Here is a 24,504-nt window from a genome sequence, read left to right as displayed (position 1 = left end):
CTGAAATTCATAGAACTCTCTTGAGGCTCTAAAGGATTATGTTCAACAAAATAATTTTTCATTTCTCAGCTGAAGCCACATTGTGTGACTTGGCAGAAAACTGTCAAAAATGCTATTGGTTATGTATCTCTTTCTATCTTCTTTCATTATCAGTGTGAGACAGACCTGTAATAAAATTGTTTGGAATGACTGAAATCAAAGTACATTTACATGAAGTAAAGTTTTAACTGTCACCAAATATTAAACTGTCAAATTCATGGAAGAAGCTGGCAATAAATTGAAAAGACCGTTACAACACTGAAATAAACAGCAGATCTTTTCCAATGCAATTTCAGCTACGCAAAAATTTCTAAACTCACTTCAGCTTTTGTGTTTTTAACTTTGATTACTCATAATTATTCTGCAAAGGTAACACTGAATAGAAGGAAAAGTAATCAAAATATTTGGAATAAGTAAGTAATGTAGCATGCAGTCTAGATATAAAGTCCATCCTTTATTCTGGTGTTGTCTGACAACAAATTTCTATTCCTATTTTCCACTTCCAACCAGAATCAACCACTCCTACCATCTTTTTCCATCTCATGAGGGCTTTTGTTGGCTTTCCCCAAACTTCTTTCTAGAAAAGCCTGACCTTGAGAAGTCCTAAGAAACACAGATATGATCCTCACTTCTTCCTAGCATCTTCTCAAGAACGTATTCTAGTTATTTTGCTATTCTCCTGATCAGATGAATTGTCTGTCAAGAATGCAAACAATTGAATCTCTCAACCTCAATAAATCCATGAATTCCAAAGTTTCAACATATTAGTGGGCTACCAACCAGGAAGGGGAGCCACCCCAATTACTGAGAAAATGCACAAGCGTGCCACAGGCTCTAGTTCATAACGCCTTTGCCTTTAAAAATCAAAGAACAGCCACAAAACAAAACCAAACAAAACAAAAGAAAAAATAAAACAATCAAGAACCCCAAAAGGGGGTTGGATGTTTTCTTTTATTACTCATCTTCTTTGGCCTTTGTGGTATTCACAGCCTTTCTTCTACAAAAGAAACTGTAGTCCTCCAACTTCCTCAATATGAAGGTCAGCAACAACTAAGCAATTTAAACATTTTAGGAAAGTTTCTTCCGTATTAGCGTAATCTGTACGCTAAACTAATTGATGAGATCCCACGGTAGGCAGAAGGGGAAGGACTATGTGCATAAGATTGAAGGCATGCAAGAGGCCCAGAAAGTTTTATGCAGAACTGCTAACTTGCCTCCTACTGCTGGACAGTCTGCTGTAAGAATCCCACTCCCTAAGAGTGATAGGGTGGGATGGATTGGTGTTAAGCAATAATGTGTGATCAGTTTGGGGGCCTCAGTTTCTGGGTATGTCCCTCCTTAGTGCTAATGGCAAGAAGACTGTGGATGTTCCTGATGGCTAACTTACCTCGACTGAAATCAGTTTTGATTCAGAACAGTCTGAGATTGCCTCTCAGGAAATGAATGTCTTGATTTTTTTTTTTTTTTTCCCATACGTTTTAATGAGTCTGGGTACAAATTATGAAAAGCAAACAGATCTTACTGAGGCAGGCATATTTTTCGTATAACGAAGAAGGTACCCTGTAGTTGCCATGTTATTCACATGTGAATAAGTTTGGAGAAGGTTCGGTTCTTTACTTACCCGTGGACAACATTAGCCACTAGGCAACGACACGAACTACATCAGACTGTATCGTGTGGTGGCATTGCATTTCATAACAAGGCTTGTGAAGTGGAACTGGAGTTGTGGTCACACCGTTCTCTTCTACCTGAAGTCTGACACACAGCATAGCTAATATGTGGGAGTGTGCACTCTGACAGACACCCTGGAACAGAAGGCTCTTTTTGTAAGAGCAAGACTCTTTTTATAGTATCAAAAGCCAGGTAAGCTTTATTGGATTTCTCACAATATTTACATTATTCTATGCCCTGTTACATGTTGTTACAATCACTCCACCTTTTAATGTCAAATTAACGACTTACAATAAGGAGGTCACAAAAATAAAGTAGTAAAAATAATTTGGTGATAGTTAATGTTGAGAAATTGCATTTAGAATTTAACAGACTGAATTATTCAACATTCCAAATTGAATTATTTCATTATTAGCATGTCATCATTTAAATCCATTACTTCCATAAAAGTGCTTCTAATTTTCTCCATATAACTTGTCTCACAACTCTTAATTGCTCATGATTATAAATTATATTATGACTTCCTAATTTGTTTTGTCATTTGATGACTAGACATTCCATAATCAGTAACAGTTCTTTTAGCTAACTATTTTGTCAAGTTAGAAAATATCTATACAGACTTTTAGTGTCAGCTTCTGTAAAGTATATGACCCTAAAAAATAAATATTATGAGAAAGATTACAATTTTTGCTTAAAAACTAGAAATTGAAAGAAAATGTTAGGTATTTTGTATCTAGATAACTGTAATTTTTCAGATTCATTAAAAAAAATTCTCGTTTAAATTTCTATGAAACAGGATTCCATTTCATGTTCCATCCTATCATATCTGTAGTGTTATGATGTACCATGCCATCTCTGTTGCCCACGAAAAGAACACATTTTACTTTAATATACAATGATGAAATCTTCCTTTGAAAATGGTGCCTTTATAAACAAAATATATTTAATGCTTCTGATTTTAATGTAATACTATCTATTCCTTGAAAACCTTCTACACTTCTACTGACACTTCATTATGGTTGGCTCTTTTAATCTTTTATTTACTGCTGGTCTTCCTTTCATGAATCATTTGGGAGTTTAATATGTTAATGGTACACTATAGTTCTAATGCTGACCCCAGAAACATTGCTCCTCTTTTCTTCTAAGGGCTCTGTCAAGCAGAAATACAGCATAATTTTTTATTTTTTGAGGTTGAGACTTTCAGAAGTTGAAAGAAACATATTTCTTTGATGGACTAACTGTTAAAGAATAAAATTAATGCAGATATATGCATGTCCTCACTAACATAAAGATGGATATAATATTCAAACATCTGTCATTTTTGAGATAAATTGATATTAACTTGGCTTTTTTTTAATGGTGCCTCGTAAAAGCCCACTGATTATTATAAAATACATGGCAGAAAAGTGATCTAAAAAGTACAGACTGAGATTGTGCTTGTACTTAGAATACATCACATGAAAAATATCTGCAATTAAACTACAGGTTTTCTTCTATCATTAAAAAGGAACATACGAAATTTCCTTAGGACTCCCCAAACGTGCACCAGCTTCAACTGTCTGAGTTTGTAATCCACCAGAATTCCTTAAACCAAGAACTGCTGGGGGTTACCCCACTCTCTCAGAAACACAGCTTATTATGGACACTGCTCAGTGAAGCCTCCCACCCCCTCTAGTCATTCTGGAACACATATTTTATGTAAAAGTAACTAAAAATACCTGGCAGTGACCTATTCTAACATAACACGATTAACGTGAAGACATATCAAATATATGACTTTAAAAAGTTTTTGTTAGATTGCTTTAATTGCTCTGATTGCTAGAATCAGACAGCTCTGACAAGAAGTTCTTTCCTACTGTCATTCATTAAGCATAATAGGGTTTGCAATCTGTGTATGTATGAATAAAACTCTTACAGAAGCAAAAGAACACAATGATTTAGGTCCAACAAACCATTTTTGAAGTGCCTGCACCTTGCTTTATTTTGTTAGCAGTCTAGATGATTAGATAATTAAGTTTTCTAACATGTTTTGCAGTAAGCACACATTGACTATATGGTTTAACATGCAGTGATATTGTTAACTTACTGATCAGCCTGGATAGAAAATGCAGTTTTGAGCACACACACACACACACACACACATGAAATGTCATTTTTGGCTACAAGCTTCTATTTTCATATCTTTTTTTTTAAAAAAAATAATCAATGCCACAAAAGTTGCAGCTCACCATTAATGCTTACCTATTTTGATAAATTATTAAGCCATAAAGTGCCTGTAGTCATAATGTCCATTATCTTTTCGTGTATCAGAGAGCTCATGAATATGAATACAGATAGTTTGGCTTGTATGTAACTTCTCAGTCTGCTTGGAAGGATGACAAATGTTTTACTTGGGACATTCTGAAAGCATAACATGTACTGTGGAGATACTATCCATCCATGCTCCACAGAAGCAATGTAGTTGATAGCTCCTGGAAGTGTTGGCTTACTGCATGTACATGACTGAGTAGAACATCTACACCTACAGTGGAGGCTTCTCAGATTTCTGAGTGCCCAGAAGTCTGAACATCCTGAGCAATGTACAAAATGTCCACATTCTATTACATTCACCTTTCAAAATCTTACTATTTATTAAGCAGAATATTTTAACGTTTTATCTTATGATTTTTTAAATGATGTTAGAATCAAGATCTGAGACCACAACCAGAGCTGTGATGAAAACTGTATTAGTCTTACATTATTTTTTCTCAGATAAATTATTAGTAGTTATCTTCTGCTGCTGGCCAAATAATAAAAAGAATTAGGCAAAACTGCAGGACTGTGTGACCATTTTCACTCTCTTAGAGTCAGAAAGTGAATATGTAGTTTTAACGGTACACGGAGGTGAACTCCCTCTCCACTTTGAGGTGTTCAGAGTTTCTGGAAACATCAACTCCTGTTGATATTCTAACCAGGAATCATTCTACAGTATCTAATGTGGTATTCTCAACACCTAAAAGCATATGAAACAGAAATATGAAATCTGCTAAATGACCTATTTGTACCAAGAGGTGTTTTTTCTAATTCCTGATTTTCATTAAGAATTGCCTGCCAATCCACTAGGATCAAATTCTGCCCAAAATATGTATCACAAGGTACTTAAAGGTCAGGGTGTGTCGTAGAAATGTATCTGTGAGAAATATGTAAGGTTAATGTGAATTATTCTCAAGTCAGCTTTTAATTCATATGAAACTCTAACCAATTAAGTTTAGGTTAATGGCTTAGTTTGTCAGTAGTTTGAACATTCCACAGACACATGTATTTGGTGCAAGTCAGTGAATTAAAACTACCACTCTATGAATAAGTATTATTCCTACTGTAAAGGAGAACTGTTCAATTTCTTTCGCAGCTTTACTGGAAACACTGAATTTCATTGCAACCTAGATGTACTCTTGATAGCATTATCTGAAAATTATATGTGAATGAATGGAGGAAATTGAAGCCTGCCATGGTTGTTGCATTCTTTGCAATTTAAAGATCATTGCAAAATTAAACTGAAAATTTAGCTCAAGCATAGACTGTCATGTTATGGATAGGTCCACGTTCCTGGAAGAACACTGACAAAAAAAAAATGTTCTTATTACTCAGAGGAAGTAAATCTCAGCAAGATTATATACTAGCTGTGTGAAGGAGGTATTAACAATTTTCATGCCATCTAGTCACTTAGGAGGGTTAACCATGTTTGGCCTATACAACTCTGTGCTTCTCTTTGGACAAAGACTATCAAAAAGGGTTCTGGAGTTGTTTTTTCCTTCTTTCCTGAGAAAGAGACTGTAAATTCTAGCTAAAACTGTTGAATACTTTTAACTGAACAAAATGATGAGCATGAGGCTAAGATTGTGCAGCTCATTATGAGATTAACACACTCACTAAAGATGTGTGAAAAACTGCTCAGCATTGAGGGACAGAACAAACCTTTTCCACAAAAATGCCCTGGCCACTCATCAGCACATAGAGGGATCATCTGTTGTTGATTGTTTCTGTTGATGTCTTCTTATCTATCTTATTAAGAGTATTCAGGTATTAATTCCATTTCATTTACTGAAACTCACGTTGCATATACTATCTGGACTATCCAAAAGTGCTGGCTACTCCTTCTCCTTCTATTTGAATCTATGAATAATTCAGTAATTTTTACAACTCATACAAGAGGAAACACAGAGAGTTTATCTGAGAACATTCTACACCCTAACAGCTGGTGCATTCCTTTGTGAGAGACCTTGACTCAACCATGTTGCTCACCTGAGTTAAAGCAAGGTTTTAAACTTCCACCTCTAAAGAGACTATTTTAATAACTGAGATTTACATGGTATTCGGGATATGCAGTAGTAGAACTCCTTCCAAGTAATGTATTGGCACACTTCCAGTTCCTATACACTACATGGATGTTCACTGAACCAAAGAGAAAGCAAATGAAATTGATTCTTCTATTCATATCACCTCCATAGGGATGAGCAGGGAGATGATTTTAGTATGGTACAAAGCATCAGGAAGTATTCCTGACACTGGCCTATTTCAGTGGGTTCTCAATGCTGAAAAAGAGGCCATGGCAAGGCCTTTCCTGGAAAAGAACCATATAAATGATGTGAAGGTAGAAGAAATGCCATATAATTGGAATTTTAGAGTTTAAAGTTTCCAGTTTACTGAAAGAAGACTGAAATAAGACTCCTCTAAAGCATTTAAGTACTCTAGAAGTGGTAGAAAATGCTAAGTAATAATGTGCTTTTCCAATCCAGGCACAATCCAAAATGATGGTTAGATGATGCAGTCAGAGAATGTAGATGTACGAATTCAAATGGAGAAGCACAACTAAGGAGCTGTAAAGCATTGATTACCCAATGTTTTGTTTAAACCACACAGCATTTACTGCTTTCCACTACCTGCTTCTAGGCAGTCTATGAATCCAAAGACATGAAATCGAGTAGTGCATCACCATCTGTTGTCACTGTACGTCCCTGCATCCTGCAGCAACATTATTTACATCTGAAAATCAGGGACTTCACAATAATTCTGTCAAAAATAACTCCACACCCTTGGTTAGGATCTGAAGAAGCATCTTCACTGCCCAGCCTTCTTCCTATTGCTATATGGCAACAGTGTGTTTTAGCCATGAAGGGTACAACCTCAGCAGAAAACAACTGAATACGAATATCGGCCTATGGCCTTTTTGACCCTGAACAAAACTAATTCACATAATGGGAACAGAATTTTCATGTGAAAATCTGGAAGATGCACAACATGAGGGAAGAGACAATCCTGATTTCATGTTCTTTGTAGCATGTAAAACAAGGGAAGCTTCAGCTTTCGAGGGCAACAAAAAGACCAAAGAAACATATCCTGAGTTCAGAGGCAATGTTGTTGCCTTGTCTAATCCCTAAGCAACATGATGTGTATCATGGGCAAAGGTTAAAAGGCAAGATAATAAGAATACCAAGGTGTTCTCTACTAGCGTGTAGTCACGAATAAAAAAAATCGTGGGTTCTGGCTTGTAAAAAATCTGGCAGAGCCAGCTCTAAAAATCAATTAAAATGTAATTTATTAGATTAGCAAATCAATTGGATTGATTCTGTAATCAATTAAATTAGCAATAAATCTTCACTTGGAGACAATGTCATAATTATAAAATTGTAGACTATGCAAATGGATATGGTAAATAACATACTGCTTGAAAATGTGGCCTAGTGGAAGAAATCACTTATTTATTTATTACAATTGTTTTCTATATTACATATTATGTATAATAATTTAAACTTGATATAAAATATCCATGATAAATTCATAACCACACAAAATAATATAATGTATGCTTACTAAAATTATTAATTAAAATATTTTCATTATTAAGTTATTAATTAAAAAATCTAATAAATAGAAAAATTTTTAAAGTCAGTTGCCTTAGTTTTTTCAGGTACCAGTACATAATCACAACTACAAACTAGTAGGTACTGATTGAATCAGTAATCAAGTTTTTTCTAGTAGTTTGGGGCAGCCATGGTTTTGATCACCAGTTACTTATAAGACTCCATTTTTAAGACATGAAAATTTATAAGATGTAGTGTTTAATCACAGAAAGTGACAATCTAGATACTAAGTATTGTCAAATATGATAGCTCTATCTGTAAAAAAAATAAAATAGCTGCCTTTATAGTATACACTACACCAGAAACTATATTTCTCTCTAACCATACCATGAATATGTTGGAAATCTCTTGGAGTAATTACATTAAATTGCACAATATAACTGCTGCTTCTGAACACTGAAAATACCCAGCTTTCTGACTTGTTACATTGTGCATCAGCATTCATAGTTCTGCAAGAAGTAATGGTTGCAATATCAAAAACTGTAATACCCGTTCATATCACTGTGTTTGAAAATCCCTAAAGTATTTGTTTAAATGTACAAGGCTTATTTTGTCCCTAAATTGTTCTTGGCTTAATGGTGCTTATATGATTTACACATAATCCATGCACCATCTCTTGCAGCACAAATACAGACATAAAAATTAAAATAACCTCAGTTTCTCTCAAATGTAAGCACCTAAGAGAATGAAAGGTAAATACATGTTGTCCATATGGAAAACACACTTATCAAAGAACCACTTACTCTTCTGCAAATTGTCATTTTTCAAGACTGTCTCTATAAACACAGTTGACAACAGCCACCTCTTTACATCCACTTAATTACATATGATGGAAGTACTGGCCTTCTTTTCAGAACAGCAGCTCTCAGATTGCTCTGTCCTACAGTCAGTACTATTTCTGGATTCCTTAACAGTATTAACAATAACGCCTGAGCTCTGATGAGACTAGTGTAGGGCACTCTTGGAAAAACACCATAGTGGTCCTATAGGATATAAGTACTGAAACAACCTGCTATCCACTTGGAAAATGTTTTGCATATAGACTGCTGCTCTTTTTGACCTCTCTGGAATGGATGGAAACAGGAAAGTAGACATCCAAACGGCCTTGGTTCTGCCACTGGAGTAAGACAAAAAATTCTTGATATCCAAAGTTTGTGAGCAACTCATCCTTACAAGGACAATGCCTAATGAAGCAAGCAGGGAAGGTTTCTCCATCCCAGATGGAATACTCACTCACTCACTAGACTCTGAGAAACATCCAGACTGTAAGCTGAGAAAATGCAGAGCATCTAAGTCTGGTGACTGCAGACAGAGCTAACGGAACACGTCTCGGCACTGTGAAATAACTAGTATAAGATCTCATGGCTCAAAGCACACAAAGAGATAACTGGCTCAGACATCTGGTAAGGGGAGGACCTAATATTCTCCTTCAGGTAGGTTTGCCCAGTCAGACCTGGCTGATGTTAGTTAGTAACTTATCCAGCATCCAAATCTGAAGTAGAGAATATCAGCTATGGCTCAGTATCCTAAAAAAAGTATATATATATAAAAAAAAAAAAATCAGCAAAATGGCCAGTATTCTGACACTGACACCACACAGATTTTGCGATGCTGTAGTGAAGACCATTTCTGCCATATTGGCCTTCACTCACAGAGGATTCTAAGGGAGAAGAGAGATCAAAGGAAGGAATGTGTCATTTCTCCAGTCAGGGAACTGGGCATGAGTGGGCAGCCTCAGTGCTGAAGGAGAAAGGTTGGTATTTTTTTATGACTATGAAAACAGGACTCAGCAACTTTCCAATAGAACAGCTTTTAGCACGTCACTCTTGAATGCCTGCTTGTGGTCCACCAAAGTGAAGTAGCTCAGGCTCTCAGCCAACACATTAACTGAGTCCAGCAGTGGAATTCTCCAACAGACAGCTAAGCAGCTGCTACTTTGGACCCACAACACTCTGCAAAGATGCTGAGTGCCACAGGCAGACTGAGCTGTAGGATTGTGGCCTTCCAGCATATACAAAAATTTTCAGAAAGTGCTTTGCTTTATTATTGAAAATAAACACAAGAGCTGCAAATTAATCACCTGTTTGTAGCAATGCGAATTCTCACAAAAATTTGAATTTGTAAATAAAACTGTTTAACTTTCTAATTTTCTATCATAAAATGTATTCTACAAAACCCTACAAATGGGTCCTATAGGAAAGATGGGGAGGGACTCTTTATCAGGGAGCGTAGTCATAGGATGAGGGGTAATGGTTTTAAACTGAAAGAGGGCAGATTTAGATTAGCTATGAGGAAGAAAACCTTTACTGTGAGAGTGGTGAAGCCCTGGAACAGGCTGCACAGAGAAGTTGTGGCTGCCCCCTCCCCAAAAGTGTTCAAGGCCAGATTGGACGGGGCTTTGAGCAACCTGGTCTAGTGGAAGGTGTCCCTGCCCAGGGCAGGGGGGTTGGAAATAGAGGATCTTTAGGATCCCTTCCAACTCAAACCATTCTATGACTCTGTGTTTCTATGATTCCCCTAAAGTGAATGGAATTAGGCCTTGACTACCAGAAGAAAAAAAAAAGACAGTGTAACTCCTCCTGAAGCAGGTCTCTATCCCAAGAATCTTCCTGACTTCTGTCACAATACTGGAAAAGGAGCAGTCAGCATAGTTACTGAGGGGAGTAGAAAAGTAGTCACAAATTTAATGTCATAACCAAAGGTCGCATCCTCAGGGATTCATATGTCAGAGGCAGCAATGGTTCAGTACTTAGATAACCTGGCCAATTCATCAGCAAAGCTAGGGGAAGGTGAAAAAGAAAGTGACACTGGAACAAAGACATAGATTTTTAGTCACGCTTTAGATAGCTAATTCAGAGTCAGAGCACTGTGGAAATGCTAGGTGATTTTGAAGTAAATAGACTTGAAGTCTGTACCTCTCAACCCAAACAAGGAAGAAAGGAACCTTTTGGAGGTTATCACAAGGACCTGATGCATGAGAGTTGTACAGTGAAGACAAAGATTCACTTGTGTGACAAGATAAATGCCAAGACATCTGAGAGTAACTTTAAACTACTGAAACTACTTTCTCTTCTGAAATAGTCTAGACTAGAAGACTGAAGTCCTTAGATCCTGTAGGTGCTAATTGTTGTGGCTAGGTTCACAGCAATTATATCAGTAAGATCTACAAAAGCATGAGGGAAAGGTCCAGAGGAAAGATCCTAAAATCCCCACAGCCATAAATCTTCCCAGTGAATCCAACAGCACATTTTCCACAAAATTCTGAACACGTTCAAGCACATGGTAACCATATCAACTCTCAATGGAGAAACTCTGAAGTAGGCACAGTTACCTAAAATAACAAGCAATGTCACGTATTTTCTAGATCTTTTACCCAATGCTATAGGAAGGAAAGGGCAGGCTAATGTAGAGGATTTTGAAATCCCAAAAATTAATTTGACGGTACCTCTCCTTATACTGAGCAGTGGATGATATGAAGATCTTTCCCTTAAGTTTGACAGATATCAGAAGACATCAGTAATTATTAATCAAATTTCTATTTGTTGCAAGCATCCAGAAAGCAATGAGATAACATGTAATACTCTCTAAATGCTTGAGGAGAAAGTGACCCTCTTTATTAAGTCTCAGGAGGATATTAGGTCATCATTGTACATTTAAATACAAGCAAAGTGTCCTTTTTGGAAGGTGTCATGGAATGATTGGAGCTTCTGATGATTCTGGTGGTCACTAAAGGAGGAGTTTATGTGGAGGACGGTGTTGCAGGTGCAGGAAAAGGCTGTGAGTGTAAGACTCCCATATTCTATTGATATTGTTCTGATGTGAACCAGTGAGCTCACATCAGCTGTTGTGCTGATTCCTTGAAGTAAAATATGTCATATTGCTTTCCTCCTGTGAAATAGCAGCCCTGAAATTGAGATACAGAATTTAGTCATCCAAGGAGGAACACAATGTGCTGTGAGTAACCACAAGTTAGAGTAGACTGTAAATTGCAGATTCCTCAGATAATAGCAATGAGAGATACATAAAGCATTCCATTAAGAAGTAGACTCTCTGTCTGTCTGTTCTGGCCCAGTGAGCAGAGGGATCTTCCTTAGCATGAAAGAAGAGAAGGTATACTGATGTTTACTCTCACTTTCTCCAGACAGTTTCCTGCGTGTCAGTTTTATGGAATTTGCCTTTTTCAAGATCCCTTTAGTGCTTGGAACAATCTTCCAGTGTTAGCAGAGTAGTTAAATGCATATGAAGCTAGCAAGTATTTCATCCTGATGGTGAGGTTCATGACTTTCTGAAACTACTAAGGAATTATTTTTTTATTATCTCTGTTCTTTGGGCATAAAAGACAAGAAAAATGAGCCTTAGCTCAGGAAACAGCCTCTGTCCAATAATAGTTTGTGTGGGCATCAATATGGTGTATTCCTGTACTGGGAATATGCTAGTCACAGAAATGGCAAGGTTTAATACTGCCCTGGAGGGAAGACACTGCCAGAAAAATATGCAAAAATATGGGGGAGCAGGGGAATAATAAGGGGAAAGGAAACAGCATGTGGCCAAAACTGGAATACTTATTCTCTGTCAGCTTCACTGAAATGGCAACAAAGGTGGCAGAAAAGAAGAAATGTAGAAATAAAGAAAATAAAAAAGAAAGATGAAATAAATTTAAAACAAAAAAGCAAAGAACCCCATGGGAAAAGTCTCGCAGGCAAAGCTCACAATGAGGGTGCTCTGACTCAGACAAGTGCTTCAAAAGAACCGAGGTCAAATTGTTCTTTCACCGTTGCACTGCTGGCATGAAAGGGAGCAGGGGCTGTCCCCTGCACATTGCTGAAGCAGTACGAAAGTGTCTTCAGTCTGAATACCAAACATCCAATTTGAATCTACGTATGGGACAAAAAATTTTAAAAAATGTAATTGCAATAGGTGCAAAAGCTGCCTCTCCAGTTGAACCATTTAAGAAAGAAGTTAGCATAACTGCCAGTCGTTTGGATGAAGCACTGAAGACTTCAGTGCAAACTGACCAACATTCAAAACCAAGAAGCATTAAAAGCAAGTTTCAAAATTAATTTAATAAAACTTTCTTTGACAAATTTCAGTTGTGGAAAAAACTACAGCGGCACTTCACAGCTGACATAGCATAACTGATAGAGAAGTCAGGAGGTTATGGCAATATTTGGTGCTCAGGGCAGTCTACTTACATTGCCAAAAAAGCATAAGCTAAGGAACCACAGGCAAGAGGTATAAAAGCAGTACACTATCACTTATTAACAAGTTTTCATATTAATAAATAGCAGAAGCATGCTGAAACAACCAGTACTTGGTTACACTGTTTTTCACTAATGTCTGTTGATAGGAACTGAAGACCTGAATAATCAGGTTTTTGGACATAAGATAAAAATACAAAAATTTCTTTCATTGTTAAATAAATTTCATCAATTTTAGGCTACAAGATCAAGTTATTAGGAAAATATCCAATCAAACAGACAAAAAAATTACAAAAAACAGTAACTCAAAGGTTCCTGAACGCAGGTCCCACACAGCATCTTAGGTCTTGTACTTAAGTCTTGAACTGAGATATGCCAAGCATTTAAAATGCCAGTAATTATGTATATGTAGCATTCTCGATTCCCACTCACACTACCCTTTAGTTTTAGATGTACTTTTCAAATGGATTCTGTTGTAAATATGTAATTTATCCTTATAATTCCAGTAATAACTGTTATTCAAGATATTTCCTCTAAAAAATAACCTGGCAGCGTGTCTCATGCTAGTCGTTTTGCCCCATGAAAATCTTAGGCTCAAAGGAATCCGTCTTTTTTCCTTGAAGTATTTAACCCACTATTTAATACACCAAGATGACACTCTTTAAATCTATATCTGTGTATCTTACCACTAGATCAGGATGACACTTGGAATTAAAACTTTATTTGTAAGTACAGTTCACAGTTTACATTGTGCTGTAGTCTCACACCATTCAAGCAGCCAAAATGCCCTGAGTGCAATTTATGCATTGCAAAAACTAAACCAAGAAAACAATTGTTTTTTTAATAAGCTACAGGAAATAAAAGAGTAACATACAAGGGGCACACACCCACATACCATTAATGTTATTCTTTTTTTAAAACGTGCTCTCTTTTATTTATTTTGTGTAGGTTCTTGATTACCTTAGTATACACTTCACAAGTCCAAGAGAACTGCCTAAGTGAATGCAAGAGAACTAGTTTAAAATCACTATCCACATGTTAGTAGAAGATTGTTCTCTATGCTATAATCACAATTTATTCACCTAATCTATTTTTTACTGATAATCCTCTATTTCAAATAGACAGATGTGAGTACCATAGTGGCTGGTCTATCTCCCTGCTTGCTGTAGCTGATGCTCTAACAAGAATAACAGATTTCATGAGTTCTATCAGTTGAGATGTCAACTTTTACCAAATGTTCCATCTAGCAAAGCATTAACGCACAGAGGATCAGGAAATCAAATCTCAGGTGTTTTCTGGTGGCACTCCAACTGCTGTAGCAAAATCCCAAATATTAATTACACTTTCTAGATCACCGCTTCAATCTTGATCCATTCCAACCAGCAAGAAAGCATAAATTTTGCCATACAATGTTAAAATCCCAATTAGACTAGAAACATCCAAATTTCTGAACTGAATCACAGGTTTCAAACACTTGGTTTCTCAGTTTTCGCTGTTCTGACCTAAATCTTCACCCCCCTTTCCTCACTCTCAGTTCTTTCATAGGACTCTCTAAAACAAAACCAATCTCCTTCCCCTCTTTCAAGCTTCTATTTCCTGTGTATTTAACCCCTTTCTACTTCATCCTTCCTATTTCAATCCTTGACTCTCTTTGTAAGCTCCCATGTTCCTTCCTGATGGCTTCAGATCCCATGTTGATGACCCCCCTGACCTCTTAGATGGATATCATCTTTCCTCATTGTTCATGTATTATTCTTCTTCATTATTTCATGACTTTCAGATTATTGGCACTGATGATTCTTCCATCCCTTGTTCCCTCTTACCTGTCACTAGTTACCAACTCTCTTCATCTTTCTAAAACTTCTACAGTTTTGTTCCTCCCTCCCACTGTAATGTCCACCCCGCACTTCTCCAGCTTTGTATGCTAACAGACATGTATTTTGCTCCTAGGATACTAGTAGTGCACCAGTGGCTTGCTCACTTGCTCCATGACAAATTTGTTCTCTCATATGAATGGCTAACCAAATGTATTTCTCAAACTTAACTGACTTTTGTCTCCACACCTTTTCGTCGCCTTTATTTTCCAACCCTCTACTTCTTTTATCTTGGAGTCTCTCTGTGCATTAATTACAATAAAACAAAGACAACATAATACAACATGAAATTCATTATCCCCTTCGCATTTTCTCTCTCATGCCTTCTATTTTTGCATTTCTGTCCTTTCCACCAGTGGCAAAATTTTTACTGTCCTCTCTTCTTCTATAATCTCTCTACTTTTTACCAGTGACATTATTTTTGTCCTTTCTGATCCACTCACTTATTCCAATTCTCTTCTTCAGTCTCTCATTTACCTTCAGATCTTTCTCAGAAAATACACATAAATGTATTTTGCCTTTCCCACCACAGAAAAAATCCACAACTTTGACACCACTGACCTCTCCAACAGCCCTGCTACACTTCTGTTTCTAAACTCATTAAGCACTGTACTTAGAACTGATCGTAATCACTAGCATCCATTCAGTGCATGTCACTGAAACAACTCAGTGTATCAAATCAAAAGGTCTACCTAGTCTAGTAACTCCTCCCTACAAGTGGCCAAAAGTAGATGCTTAGGAAAAGAAAGAGTGTGAGAAGTATAACTACTATATCTGTGCTGATGACCAATAGCTCTACTTTTCTGTTTCAGACTTCTCTTACCTGTCAAAACTAAAATATTCACCTGTTCCTAACACCTTTTGTACAGATCTTACAATACATTTAAGTTCATTAAAATTTCTAGGATTTTCATGTCCCAGCCTTCCTCAAGCAGAATGGATTTGTCCTCCAATCCATGATTCTGTTCTGTAACCCAGGAATTATCTTAAATATCTATTTGGATCTTCCTGTTCATAGTATTTCTAAAACTTGCAGGCATTTTCTATGTAGCATATCTAAGACTATTCATATATAAAAATTTCGTTTCTCATCATCTCTTTCATCTTACGTCTCAGCTACTGTAATTCAGCTTTTAAGCTCGTGACAAATGTAATTTTCTCAGCAACACAAGACTGCTTCAAATACAGGATTTTTAGTGCGCTACTTTGACCATGTTACTGACCTTCTTTCTCCACTATGCTGGTTTCTCTCTTTCCCATCACACCAAATAAAAAAATATTTGACTTTATTTTTTCAGTCCTTCCAGGCTTTTACTGACATATTAATAACCTTCTAATGACTACTCTGACAATGAATCTCATTTCCTGTTCGCGGTATCTATCTCAGCCAAGTATTTTATTTTCTAACAGCCCTTCCATACTCCCTTCACATTCATAGGGTGCCTGCAAAGCTTCAGTATTTCCTTTCCAAGAGGCACCTTAAAACTCATCCTATTTCAGCTGCCAAAACATCAGTGATACTTAAAAATGTTTAGAGTACAGAGACCACTGGTTTTATACATCCACATTGACTAGTCCCTTACCTCTTGTTCAAACTTCTTGGTAAATTGTCCAAGATTGGGACAATCCTTTTTGTTCTTTGTGTGTATTGACATACTGATTAGCACAATGTATCCTCCTGGATCTTCATTACAGGCAGTACAACAGCAGCAAGATTAGCAGATTGTTGTTAGTACATAGTGTAGTTTAAAAAGCACAACTGGAGATTTGAGCCTTTTCCCTTTCCCCTTCTTAGCTATGCCTACGGAAAGTAAATGCTTTCATCCAGCTGAGCACAGACGTTAGCAATAACTTTTACTAAACATTTATGCCACACGTTTTCCAGCCAATGGCCTCCATACTGAAGTATCTGAAGAACTTGACTTTTGCACTTTTTAATGTATCATGCATATTCTTACATGCAGTCTGCTACACTGTCTTGCTCGTGCTTGTCTAATTGATGCCAGTGAGATTACTCAGATGAATGAGAACTACTCATATTAACAAGTCTTGAAAAACTGAACCTGTAATTCATGAGAACTGTTGAACATAGTAATTTTTATGCTGAATATCTCAAATGTTAACAATCACAATTTGGGCCACTGAAAAACACTGAACTCGCGAGTCACATTCCACCTCCAGTAACCACATACTTACTTAAACAATGTTAAGTACAACCTTAATTTTTTTTCTGTATTAAGAAATCAGACTTAACAATTAAGAATTTATTTTTTTAAATAACTGGTTTGTGATTTTCCTGATGTCAGAAAAGGTGTTGAATTGCCATGCAATTAACTTCTAAGTTAGCACACCACTCTACTGTATCACTTTTGGAATAAGTCCAGTTCACTTAGAGTACAAGAATATAATGTTTTAATGAACAGAAGCACAGGATATATTAAACATCTGATGTATTACTATTTTACGACAGACTATAGTAACAGTCTAGAAAAGGCTATTCTCCAAGTATCTTTACTGCTCACTTTTATAGAAATTACGGGTTTTAGCACCAAATTATATTTTCTCAACCTTTGCATGACTATATTACACATTTAAACATTATTTCTGAATCTTACAAGAGAATTGACATACTTTAATATACATTCATGCTTAACTGCAAGTCTAGTGAACTAATTTGCTAACAGCTTAATAATTAAATAGCACCAATAAAAAATAAAGCAATCTGTTTATATTTCCTTTAGGAAGGAAATGTGTACAAATTATAAAGCTTAGCAAACCAATATAAAAAATATTTCTGTTTGTGCTTACCTTCTTTTTGTTAATCTAAAATGTAATTCTAAGCGGATTTAATTTCCAAGTCAGACATTTAAAGTTTCTCCCTCCCTTTTAAGTTGTTTCAAAAACCTTCCAAAACTCCCTGTCTAAAGCAGTATTTGTTCCATCTCCCCTCATTACAATTTGGGGTGTTTTCTAGTTATTAACATGACCTTGCCTATTATTGGATCAAATTCTACCCCGCCGTAAGGAGCGAGTCCAGCAGCGTGAACATGCACTTTCATTAATGGATTAGTGTAAGGTTAAATATGTCTTTCTGTTATGACCCAGAGAAGGACATTGATACAAAAAAAAAAAAAAAAAAAAAATCTAATTTGCCTCTGTGAAACACCATATCAAACATCATCTATTTGTTTGTGTGATCATTTTCCACTGTTAGTACTTTGGTTGATTTGTTATTTTTTACGTTTTAAGATCTATTCCTTTATTAAAAGTCTATGTGATTCCAGGATTGGGTTTTTAAAAGTGAATTAAGTAGTAGTCGCTGAAATATACAAAGTGACACTGGAAAAATGTCTATTGGAATAGTCACTTACCATAGTAAATTTTGTTCCTTGAATGTACTGCCTCCAAAGAGGCCCCCCTTTGGGATTACTTTCCCTGCCATGAAGCAACAGAAACCACAGAAAATGTTAGATATTAAATGGAATATTCACATCTATTCCAATGTTCTGGAAGAAAACATAGAAAATCTCTTAACTCCCTACACATTGTTACATTCCATAAATACACGAGGTAGAAGTAAACCTCAGGAGTTGGTGTAAATCTGCATAGACAATTCACTTGAGAAAAAGTTATTTTGGTAAATAGCATCCTTTTTCTCTCTTATGACACTGCCTACACAGATCTAATAAGTAAAAGACTGGTAGAGACAATTCCGAGAACACGGACCGAAGCAGACTACTAGTTGTAGTGAGAGCAAACTAGTCCTGCCCAAACACTGTACCTAATGTAACGCCAGAAGTCTTGCTTGCTTGGGAACTTTTAAGTACATTAGCTACCTCAGTGAAGATGTTGTAAACGACTCTACTGAAACGGTCTAACCCTTAGCTTTTTACCAAACCTGACTGAAAAGTTACCATAAAAAAGGCTTTTATGTAGTCAAGCAAATAATTCAGAACCTATCCGAAAGTTTAAACCAAAACAGCTGTTAAAAATGGCAAATACTATTAGACTCAAGAATATGGGAGAGAAGCAAGGGTATTTTAAGACTTATCACCCTTATAAACATACACAGATGACTGCAGTTTTGAAACTTCCTTTTAGATTCTGTAACTACAGAGGAGTATTCAATGTAGGAGAATAAGAAAGGTACTACTGCGTCCCTTCAAAGACATGCAAGACATTTTGGCTGTAAGGAGTTTGACTCTAGGAATGTATGTCTAACTTATTGTTTGAGTATGCAACTCCGTGAAATGTTTTTGTATGCTATTTTGTCAAGAATAAAAAAGGACAGACTTAAATAATTTACATTAAAAAATGGAAGACAGGGTTAAGAATAAATCAAGTATTTTTTAAGCTACCAAAGGAGAAACATGAATCTAGTCAGTGTCCACCCTCCCCGTTCCACGCCCCCCCCCCCAAAAAAAAAAAAAAAAAAAAGTGTCATAACTAATGAAGAGAATGGCATTTAACTTTCAGCTCTTCAGTTTCTTTCTACTTCTCCAGTAGCTTGGACAAACATTGCTGTCTACCGTGTCACTTACTGACACTTTTCTTTCTTCTTTGCTTCTGTTTTCCACAGAAATCAAACAGTTGTTCTTCAAACTGGGGCTTGATTCAGTTGTCCACAGAGAGGTGTCTAATGACATTTCAGATGTCCTTTAACATCCCACTCAGTCTCCAGCTGCAGTTCCAGAGTCTCTCACAAGTTGTGTCATATCTGCTACCCTGTGTAGATATTTTGGCTACCTTGGGCCATGTCAAATAGTACTAGATGCCTCTTTGCAGGTAACTGTGTCATGTCTTTGCTGTCAAACAACTATTTTCAGAGACTATCATTGCAAACTGTTGATAATATAAACTTTGTTAGGAAAAGGATGAGATTGCTGTGGGTATATGGGAAGTAAAGATTTTTGAAAGGTTAAAAAAAGACAAGAGGAGCAAACAGAGTCCCATACCAAACCAGAAACAGAATCTACGACCTTCGTTTTCTGGAGCATTTTACAAATCCATTACTTTTTTACATTGTAAAGGTTCTATCCAGGAAAGCTTACCAAAAAGTTTCCTTTGTGGATTCATAAAGAAAAAACTTGAAGCCACAACTGGCTCTGAAAGTACTTGCACTTAATCTGAAGAGCTGTAAGCAGATACTCCAGATATCCTACATCCAAGGAATGCTTAGCACGCTCACACAACTGCAATTACCATCCAAGCATGTCTTTTGTATAAAACTCCAATCAAACTCAGGCACAGAAAAATGACCTGAGTGCTCTGGCCTTCAAGAGCTCCATCATCTCTGAGCTCATAGGATCAAAACTATAAAAAGATACAATTATCTTACTAAGTGTGTTCCTCAGATGTTATGAAGTACAATTTCTAGGATGGAATTTTAAGCCTCTAAAGAATTCTAATATGCAAAGTGGTATTAAGTCTTCCCTAACAGATCTGCTGAAGCTTTGAGTTTCCCCTCCCTTCTCCCTAACCACACTACCGCTATATTCCAGCTGCATGTTGTGATGCTGTTAAAAGAGAGCTGTGAAAAACGTGACTGCACATTTCAGCTTCTGAAACAACTATTGGTGGACAAAACTTAAGGAGTGTTCTGCTACTCCGGTTTGTGCCACAACTGAAAAGGCACCTCCTTTTATTTTTTTACAGGAGATGAATACACGGGCAACAGAAGTTTTCTTTGCCACTCTCCTCTGGTCCCAAAGCTTGAAGAATGAATGAAATCAACCTTTGGCTGAGTCTTTAACAAACCATAAAGACAGGTTTAAAGTTTAGAAAGTGAATCAGGGAGATCCAACTTGTTCTGTCATGTCTCAGTATGACATCTAATTACAGAATTTAACAACCTCTGAAAACCATTTCTGTGGCAAACCAAAAGCTAGAAGAACGTAATGGAATCAAATTACTGCACATTTTAATATGTAACTGGTCTTAAAAACTAACTTCAAGTGGGTACAATTGCTAACTGGTGAAGCATATAGGCTCTTCTGCTGGATCTTCCAGAAACCTTGAAATAACCGTAAGAATCATTTTCTTTTTAAAAATGATTGGAAAGACATATTTTTAAAAACAAACAAGCAAATTACCTGGCAAGGCTTTTTCATTTTAATTGCTATAACATGGTATCTGTAACAGCAGAGTTCACAGGTCCATGACCCTCTTTCACTTATCCACTTTAACAGGCAAAGCTGATGCGTGTACCGTACTGACCCATCACAGCGGCAAGGATTTAACAGTTCACCCTGAAAAGGCAACACAGAAACATTCATTTTAAAGGAATATCTTAGGTACGTGCATACTAGATACCAAAATATTTACAGGTCTGTAATAATGAACCGGTCTCAGTGTCAACACATGAAAAAGCAGGTATGCTTGGCTGTAAAAATACGCAAACATTAAACTGTCTTAAAAACCTCTAGGTGCTTGTAATGAGAAAAAGCCAGGCAGCAGCGTGTGCCCGTACATGTACACCTGTGAAACAAGTGAAAGATTTCCGCGCGTCAAACAACAGCAGCGTGAGCCCTTCCCAACACCTCGCACGGTACCACAAGTGGCTAGGTACATTCCCCAACAGTTACTTGCAGTCATCACTAGGAAAAGAAACGGGTGACGTCACAGACAACCGTGCTCTCGGAGCACAGCTGGCCAGCTGTCAGGCAGGACCTCAAATCACGTAACCAAACATTTCCCCCCTGCAGTTCACGTATTTCTATATTATATGGATCAGCTATTTTCTTTCCCTGAAGAGATTATTCTTTTTCTTAAGCTAAACTGCAAGACAAGCTATGAAATGCCAGTTACGGATCCACCGCTGATATTGTACCCAGCAACGTAATGACAGAGAAGATCCTCGGCGGTCTTCTCGGCGTTACCCGTAAGCTAATACTGTCATTTGAAAGTCTAATAGAAACCGGAGAAATTCGTGTTGTTTCAAGTCCCCGAGGGGAGAGCCAGCGAGCACGACGGCACGGAGACGCACAGCCCGCAAGCCAGCCCCAGCCAAACCTTCGAATTTCCCCTGCGCCGGCTCGGAATTGCCCCCGATGGGTTTGTGGCGGCCGCCCCGCACAGCAGCCCGGGCTCGCTCCTCGCCGCCGGCACAGGGGAGGGCAATTGGGGCCGGGGCGCCCCGCGGGCAGGTCCGGGGGTGGGGTGGGGTGGGGGGGCCTTTCCCCCCCCCCCCCCCCCCCCCCGGGGCGGCAGGCAGCGGCGCTCGGCCGCCTTCCCGCCCCGCGGCCGGCGGGGGGGGGGGGGGGGGGGCGGTGCCGAGCCCTGTCCCTGGTGCTGATCGCGCCCCGCCGCCCGCGGGAGCGGGGAGGGTGTGGGGGGGGGGGGTGCGTGAGTGGGCGAGAAGGCGAGAGGGGTCGGTCGGTCCGTCCGCGCCGAACCGAGCCCCGAGCCGGGGGGAACCGCCCGCCCGCCCCGCTCCCCCCCCCCCCCCCCCCCTCACCTGCTCGGGGCCCTGGAAGCAGATCTTGCAGATGGGGCCGGCCCCGCCGGGGTGGCTGCCGCTGCCGCTCCCGCTGCTGCACACCGAGCGGGTCTCGGGTTCGTCGCCGGCCCCCGCCTCCGAGCCGCCGCTCTCTCCGTCCTCCGGGCTGTCCCCGCTCGCTTCCCCCGCTCCGGCCGGCAGCTCCAGCGGGGCGCCGGGGTCTCGCTGCGGCTGCCCGGGAGGGAGGACGGCGCTCCCCCCGGCGCAGCTCATGCCCGGGGCACCCGCTCACCCGGGGCGGGAACGGCCCGCAGGGACGGACGGACGGACGGACGGACGGACGGGGGGGGGGGGGAGAGAGCGGCGAGGGCGCCCTTCCCGATGCCGGCGGCCGGGAAGGTGACCCGGCGTGGCCGCCTCCCTCCGCCAGCCGGGCCCGCAGCCGCGCCGGCGGCGGTGCGAGTGCGTGTGGGCGAGTGCGTGTGCGTGGGCGGGCGGGCGCGCGTGTGCGCGGGCGTGGGCCGGGGGGCGGCGGGGCGGGGCCGGGCCGGCACGCGCCCCGGGGTTTATGTGGTGGGTGTGTGTGTGTGGGGGGGGGGTGGGTGGTTCGGCTCCCGCCGCGGCGAGCGCGAGCGCGGGACCGTTGCCCGGCGCGAGCCGCGGCGGGAAGCGGGGCCGGGGGCCGCGCGAGTCACCCACCGCCGCCCTCTGAGGGGAGCGGGCAGAGCTTGCCGCCTCGTTGGGCCCTTCGCTGCGGGAGGTTGGGCTTGTGGAGGCTCGGCGGAACGAATGTTCAACAGTTGTTCGCCGGGTGCGAAACAGCGGTCCTCCTAGTCTTTTCGTGGCTGCCTTTTTTTTTTTTTTTTTTTTTTTTTTTTTTTTTTTTTTCCCCGCAAATTCATTACATCACCTCGTTTTCAAAATTAAATCTGCCAAAAGCATCACGATCAAATATCTTCTAAAAATAATTAAAACAAAAATTAAAAAAAAAAAAACAAAAAACAAACAAAAAAGGCAAAAACAAACAAACAAAAAAAAGAAAACAAAACAAACAAACAAAAAAACAAAACAAAAAACAACCCAAACCACAGTGGTTAGAAATTCTTTAAAGTTTGGCTGGGGCTTTCTCAAGGAAAGTATGTGTGAATTTCAGCATCAAGTATAACACCAGCGCACATTCCATCTCGTGAAAGCGACAGCAACTGTCTGCGTGGGGGAAAAAAAAAAAAAAAAGAGAAAAAGAAAAACAACTCAAAAAAAAAAAAAAAAAAAAAAACACAACCCCACACCAATTCTGAAGCCATATGCTCTTCCACAGCCACATTTAGATTCAAAGTGCGGTGAAGTCACCCGTCTTCTTCATTGGCTGCCTCATACGTTGTCTCAAGATGGGGGCGTACCTGGGTGAGCTCAGCGACCGCCTTCACCGGCTGTGTTTTGGCGGCAGCAGGGGCTCTCCCGCTGTGGACGTGGTGTTAGGCGGCCACAGAAGCGCCCAGAGCCGAACCACGACGTCCCGGCCCACGGTCCCGTGGCTGACACGCTCTCTGGGGGAGCCCGCTGAGCCTGCACTTTTCGGCCTGGCAGTATGCTCTGGGCAGAGGAGCAGCAGCCCCATATTGCAGGAGGGGGACGGTCGGATTAATCGGGGCAAGCTGCGGTTAAAGCCTTTTCAGTCCTCCTCCAGTCTGCATCCATCACAGAGGCCGTGCGGTAGGTGCATTAAGGATAAAGAACGCCGTCGCTGCTTACAGCATTGCACTACAAAAGTGCATATTCCGAGGTTGTCTTCCTACAGTGGAAGGAGGGGTGCGGTTACACCTTTTCTCTTCACCCACTAGCGCCCATTCTCATGAAAATCTTTGCTCGGCGTTAGCTGAGCCAGCTCTGGCCTTTTAGCTTGGTGTTAGGAAAAGATGTTCCAACCCCAAAATTACTTGTGTTCACAAGGTGGTTGTTAAATAGGTAAGTAACGTGGATTCATCCAGATTTGATAATGCGAAACAAAAAATGTCACATTGACGGTGACATTCGGATGAACTACGGATATTGTGGAATTAAGAAATTCTTCAAATATTTTTTCATAACAAAGTAATACTTGAAAGGGTTGCCAGAGAGACTAGGCAGAATTAAACAAATATAGACTAATTCTAAGAAAAGAAGGGGCAACCACAATGAAAAAACAGGAAATGTCAGAACAGATGAGTCCAAAATACTGGGTAGAAGAGAACTAAAGCAGAACCAGAAGGAAAAGACAGTGGAACTAAAGTAGTGAAATGAGCAATGGATGCTAAAAAGTTAGGCATCTGCATCAGAGGAGTACAGCATGCCCTTGCCATTTGCCGTGTGAGGGGGTTTATGCCATTTTTCTTTCTCACCCTTTC

At 39.5% G+C, this 24,504-nt stretch overlaps 1 protein-coding gene across 1 annotated transcript in view; it reads right to left on the bottom strand.

Annotated features, from left to right (window-relative positions):
- Positions 1–22,601, bottom strand: part of MARCHF11 (membrane associated ring-CH-type finger 11) — a 31,876-nt gene extending 9,275 nt beyond the window's left edge. The window contains exons 1-2 of the mRNA XM_042806795.1: positions 22,139–22,601; positions 20,775–20,930 (exon numbers count right to left, since the gene is read on the bottom strand). Of these exons, the coding sequence (XP_042662729.1) occupies positions 20,775–20,930; positions 22,139–22,393 (411 nt within the window). The 5' untranslated portion in view covers positions 22,394–22,601. The remainder of the gene's footprint in view (positions 1–20,774; positions 20,931–22,138) is intronic.
- Between the last annotated feature and the right edge of the window lie 1,903 nt (positions 22,602–24,504).

Source organism: Tyto alba, unplaced genomic scaffold (genome assembly GCF_018691265.1).
Source record: "Tyto alba isolate M040663 unplaced genomic scaffold, T.alba_DEE_v4.0 Super-Scaffold_48, whole genome shotgun sequence".
Taxonomy (NCBI): domain Eukaryota; kingdom Metazoa; phylum Chordata; class Aves; order Strigiformes; family Tytonidae; genus Tyto; species Tyto alba.
Note: the sequence above shows the minus strand (reverse complement) of the source record. Positions and strands in the feature narration are given on the sequence as shown.